Below are 5,436 nucleotides of genomic sequence, written 5' to 3'. Positions count from 1 at the left end.
AGAAGAAGTGGGGATACTTGGTTCAAGCCCTGACACGAAACTTAAAAAAGAATAAAAAAATCCTAAGAATCCATATTTCGTATAGAATTTCTTGTGGACACTACAATACAAAAGTGTAGTTGTGTTTAATCTTCTTTTTTTTTCAGATTTTGTATATCTAGATTAAGTATGTATCTATCAAAAACAGTATATACACTAGATAAACTCGGCTCAATCTTTTTTTTACTAAAAGGATTGAGCCGAGTTTAATTGCAATTAAACTAATAAAACGGACGTGAATTACTAATCTAATTTCTAGTCTTGGCCATCTAATTTATCGATGGTTGGGAAGTTAAATGTGATCTCCTTCCATACTTCACAAGCAGCAGCTAGTTCAGGACTCCATTTGCAAGCCTCACGGATAATTTCATTACCCTCGACTGCAAGATCACGTCCCTCATTACGAGCTTGTACACATGCTTCTAGAGCTACTCGGTTAGCTACGGCACCCGGTGCATTTCCCCAAGGGTGGCCTAAAGTTCCGCCACCAAATTGTAGTACGGAATCATCTAATAAAATCACTCTTGACAGTAATATATGTTGTATATGTAAATCCTAGATATGACAATATGCGGAATTCATCCATGAAAATGAAAAACAAGGGGGGGTTGATATCGATGGGACGCATAACCGGATATGCTAAAATGAAAATATGAAAAAAAAAAGGCTAATGAGATCGAAATAATGAATCATAAATAGAGTTCCATTTCGGAATTGGCTAGATAAAACAAAGTCTTGCCTATTATGACAAATAAATCAAAGACTTTCCACAAAAATTTTTTTTATTCATATATTTTTTATTTTAAAACTAGGTTTTGGTTAGTTGAGCTTGAAAACGACTATTCCTTCATTGAAATTTAATTAAGTAAAAAATTGAATTGCATATTCGCTTGGGTGGTACCAATGAAATCGAGTGCTTACTCCCATTTATTATTGAATTAACCAATGAATTTACTATCGAAGATTTTTTCTGTATTCGAAAAATTTCGCAACAAAATTGAACATATTTTTTATTATGAGAATAAATCCTACTACTTCGGATCCAGCGGTTTCAATACGTGAAAAAAACAACCTGGGACGTATTGCCCAAATCATTGGTCCGGTACTGGATGTAGCCTTTCCCCCGGGCAAGATGCCTAATATTTACAATGCTCTGGTGGTTAAGGGTCGAGATACGCTTGGTCAAGAAATTAATGTGACTTGTGAAGTACAGCAATTATTAGGAAACAACCGAGTTAGAGCTGTAGCTATGAGCGCGACCGAGGGTTTAAAGAGAGGGATGGACGTGGTTGATATGGGAAATCCTCTAAGTGTTCCAGTCGGCGGAGCGACTCTAGGACGAATTTTCAATGTACTTGGGGAACCTGTTGATAATTTAGGTCCTGTCGATACTCTCACAACATCTCCTATCCATAAATCCGCGCCTGCTTTTATAGACTTAGATACAACCTTATCTATTTTTGAAACAGGAATTAAAGTAGTAGATCTTTTGGCCCCTTATCGTCGTGGGGGAAAAATCGGACTATTCGGTGGGGCTGGCGTGGGTAAAACAGTACTAATTATGGAATTGATCAACAACATTGCCAAAGCTCATGGTGGTGTATCCGTATTTGGTGGAGTAGGCGAACGAACTCGTGAAGGAAATGATCTTTACATGGAAATGAAAGAATCTGGAGTCATTAATGAACTAAACCTTGCGGACTCCAAAGTAGCCCTAGTCTACGGTCAGATGAATGAACCGCCGGGAGCTCGTATGAGAGTTGGTCTGACTGCCTTAACTATGGCAGAATATTTCCGAGATGTTAATGAGCAAGACGTACTTCTATTTATCGACAATATCTTCCGTTTTGTACAAGCAGGATCCGAGGTATCCGCTTTATTGGGTAGAATGCCTTCTGCTGTGGGTTACCAACCCACCCTTAGTACCGAAATGGGTTCTTTACAAGAAAGAATTACTTCTACGAAAAAAGGGTCCATAACCTCTATTCAAGCAGTTTATGTACCTGCAGACGATTTGACTGACCCTGCTCCTGCCACCACATTTGCACATTTAGATGCGACTACCGTACTATCAAGAGGATTAGCTGCTAAAGGTATCTATCCAGCGGTAGATCCTTTAGATTCAACGTCAACTATGCTACAACCTCGAATCGTTGGCGAGGAACATTATGAAACTGCGCAACAAGTAAAGCAAACTTTACAACGTTACAAGGAGCTTCAGGACATTATAGCTATCCTGGGGTTGGACGAATTATCCGAAGAGGATCGCTTAACCGTCGCAAGAGCACGAAAGATTGAGCGTTTCTTATCACAACCTTTTTTCGTAGCAGAAGTATTTACAGGTTCTCCGGGAAAATATGTTGGGCTAGCGGAAACAATTAGAGGGTTTAATTTGATCCTTTCCGGAGAATTTGATTCTCTTCCTGAACAGGCCTTTTACTTAGTGGGTAACATCGATGAAGCTACTGCGAAGGCTACGAACTTAGAAATGGAGAGTAAATTGAAGAAATGACCTTAAATCTTTGTGTACTGACTCCGAATCGAATTGTTTGGGATTCAGAAGTAAAAGAAATCATTTTATCTACTAATAGTGGACAAATTGGCGTATTACCAAATCACGCGCCGATTGCCACAGCTGTTGATATAGGTATTTTGAAAATACGCCTTAATAACCAATGGTTAACAATGGCTCTGATGGGCGGTTTTGCTAGAATAGGCAATAATGAAATTACTATTTTAGTAAATGATGCAGAGAAGAATAGTGACATTGATCCACAAGAAGCTCAGCAAACTCTTGAAATAGCAGAGGCGAACTTGAGAAAAGCTGAAGGCAAGAGACAAACAATTGAGGCTAATCTAGCTCTCAGACGAGCTCGGACACGCGTCGAGGCTCTCAATACGATTTGATTTTGTAACTAGCTGACGTATAAAAAAATAGGATCCAAAAGCGAGAAAAAAAAAAAAAAAAGCTGGCTACAAAAACTTATTAGACACCATTGATCATGGTGTCTAATAAGTTATACCTACTATTGGATTTGAACCAATGACTCCTGCCGTATGAAAGCAATACTCTAACCACTGAGTTAAGTAGGTTATTTATCATCGTAAAGAGAAGGCACGGGGATACTTATCACATCGATAGGATTATAAATCCAATATTATTTCTAAGCAATACCAATAAACAACGAGATGAAAGAGATATAATGTTCGATCATATAATATTAATCTTGACAAGAAATTATCTACATGATAAGATAAGATAAAATGTGGATCATAAACACAAGGGCTATAGCTCAGTTAGGTAGAGCACCTCGTTTACACGTGCGCCAAAGTTTTTCAGAGGAGTCCATCACGCAATCAAACCAATTGATTGATCTTATTAATAAATCGATGTCTTACTCCATGACTTTTTTTTAGGAAAAAGAGGAGAACAATAGCCTGACATTAGGTCCTATTAAAGTACCCCATTTCGGTAGGGAATTAATAGAACCCATCATTGATTTGAGATATTGATAGGGTGAATACCCAGTCTACTTAATGCTAGGCAGAATGAGTATAAGGAACTCAAAAATGATCTTTTCGTCCTATGAACCTTAAGGTGTAGCAAGTTTCATATTTGATTTTTTAATCAGGATGTTAGAGACTATATTTAACTTAAGTTGATCTAGACCAAAAGCAAACCTACGTCAAGAGAACCCTTCTTTGAAACACTTTGGTAGTTATTCTGTATTGTATTAGAATTAAAAAATAATCAATCAGAGTACTTGGAACCATTTCTTATCTTTTTTTTTAAGAAAAAATATGGTAGACTAACTGATCTTTCTATCAGTTAATGAAAGAGCCCAATGCAAAAAAAATGCATGTTGGGTCTTTGAAAGAGTTCGAATCATTTTGATAATAATAAGTTCGAGCTCTTTTACCGAGCAGGTCTACGGTTCGAATCCGTATAGCCCTAACTAATAAATTTATTCTAATAAATGACATTCAAATCCAAATAATTGGATAATTTTTGACTTTTTATTGTATTCTTTATTTCTAACTGGTTACTTTCAATTTGTTGGTTCATAAAAAAAACTCCCAGACCCTAAACCATAAGTCCTGGGGGTCGTTCAGAATAAAACGGAAAACCAAATTTGATTTCATTTGATTTCAGTGGATCCAATCACTATCTATAGATATATCTAGATAGATACTTATAATTTAGAATAAACGTTTTTTATTCATTCATTTTCATAGTCGTAAGTGGATTTTTTGATACGTCATAATTTTAAAAACGAAGATATTTTTATCAATTTGTTTTATTTTTAAATAAAACATAAAGCAAATTTAAGAAACAGAAATAAAAAAAATTACTAGTTATTAATCATATTAATATTATATTATTAATATGAGAAACTATTAGTAATAGAAACATGGAAATATTAAGTAATAAGTGTACTGAAAATAAGATTACAATCAATAAATCTTAAAAGGAGACGTCTACCACAGCAACCAAACGAAAATAAATGATTCGATTAACCTGAATTTTTGTTTTGACGCAAGAGTTATATATACCTTGCCCAATCCACTCCGATTGGAATTGACTAAGCGGGTATTTTTTCCACATTCATAGGAGTTCGTCTATGTTTCTGCTTTACGAATATGATATTTTCTGGGCATTTTTAATAATATCAAGTGCTATTCCTGTTTTGGCATTTCTAATTTCCGGGGTTTTATCTCCAATTACGAAGGGGCCGGAGAAACTTTCTAGTTATGAATCAGGTATAGAACCGATCGGGGATGCTTGGTTACAATTTAGAATCCGTTATTATATGTTTGCTCTAGTTTTTGTTGTTTTTGATGTTGAAACCGTTTTTCTGTATCCGTGGGCAATGAGTTTCGATGTACTAGGGGTATCCGCTTTTATAGAAGCTTTCATTTTCGTGCTTATCCTAATTCTTGGTTTAGTTTATGCATGGCGAAAAGGAGCGTTGGAATGGTCTTAGTTCGTTTCCTGAATACTTGTACAATAACAATAAAAAAAAGTAAAAAAAAACCATTGAAACAATTATGAATTCCATTAAGTTTCCCGTACTTGATCGAACAACAAAAAACTCAGTTATTTCAACTACGTTAAATGATCTTTCAAATTGGTCAAGACTTTCCAGCCTATGGCCGCTTCTTTATGGTACCAGTTGTTGTTTTATTGAATTTGCCTCATTAATAGGCTCCCGATTTGACTTTGATCGTTATGGGCTAGTACCAAGATCAAGTCCTAGACAGGCGGACCTTATTTTAACAGCAGGTACAGTAACAATGAAAATGGCTCCTTCTTTAGTGAGATTATATGAACAAATGCCTGAACCAAAGTATGTTATTGCTATGGGAGCGTGTACAATTACAGGGGGGATGTTCAGT

The 5,436-nt window shown here is 36.0% G+C and overlaps 2 protein-coding genes across 2 annotated transcripts in view; both read left to right on the top strand.

Moving 5' to 3' along the window:
• The first annotated feature begins 602 nt into the window (after positions 1-602).
• Positions 603-2,990, top strand: LOC125603311 (ATP synthase subunit beta, chloroplastic-like). Its single transcript, XM_048774409.1, has 2 exons — positions 603-2,534; positions 2,600-2,990. The coding sequence occupies exons 1-2, from the start codon at positions 1,055-1,057 to the stop codon at positions 2,944-2,946; spliced, it is 1,827 nt and encodes a 608-aa protein (XP_048630366.1). The 5' UTR covers positions 603-1,054; the 3' UTR covers positions 2,947-2,990.
• A 239-nt stretch (positions 2,991-3,229) lies between these two features.
• The window catches only part of LOC125603310 (NAD(P)H-quinone oxidoreductase subunit K, chloroplastic), a 3,309-nt gene continuing 1,102 nt past the window's right edge, over positions 3,230-5,436 (top strand). The window contains exon 1 of the mRNA XM_048774408.1: positions 3,230-5,436. This exon is cut by the window's right edge and continues 1,102 nt beyond it. Coding sequence (XP_048630365.1) covers positions 5,089-5,436 — 348 coding nt within the window. The 5' untranslated portion in view covers positions 3,230-5,088.

The sequence above is a fragment of the Brassica napus genome, unplaced genomic scaffold (assembly GCF_020379485.1).
Source record: "Brassica napus cultivar Da-Ae unplaced genomic scaffold, Da-Ae ScsIHWf_3149;HRSCAF=3968, whole genome shotgun sequence".
Lineage (NCBI taxonomy): Eukaryota > Viridiplantae > Streptophyta > Magnoliopsida > Brassicales > Brassicaceae > Brassica > Brassica napus.
The sequence above is the reverse complement of the archived record's forward strand: the minus strand, read 5'-3'. Positions and strand labels throughout refer to the sequence as shown.

Bases quoted from the DNA above. Each gene is read 5' to 3' on its own strand.
- LOC125603311 (XM_048774409.1), top strand. From the start codon at position 1,055: ATGAGAATAAATCCTACTACTTCGGATCCAGCGGTTTCAATACGTGAA. The intron at 2,535-2,599 runs GTAAATTGAAGA...TTTGGGATTCAG, and splicing joins TACGAACTTAGAAATGGAGA to AAGTAAAAGAAATCATTTTA.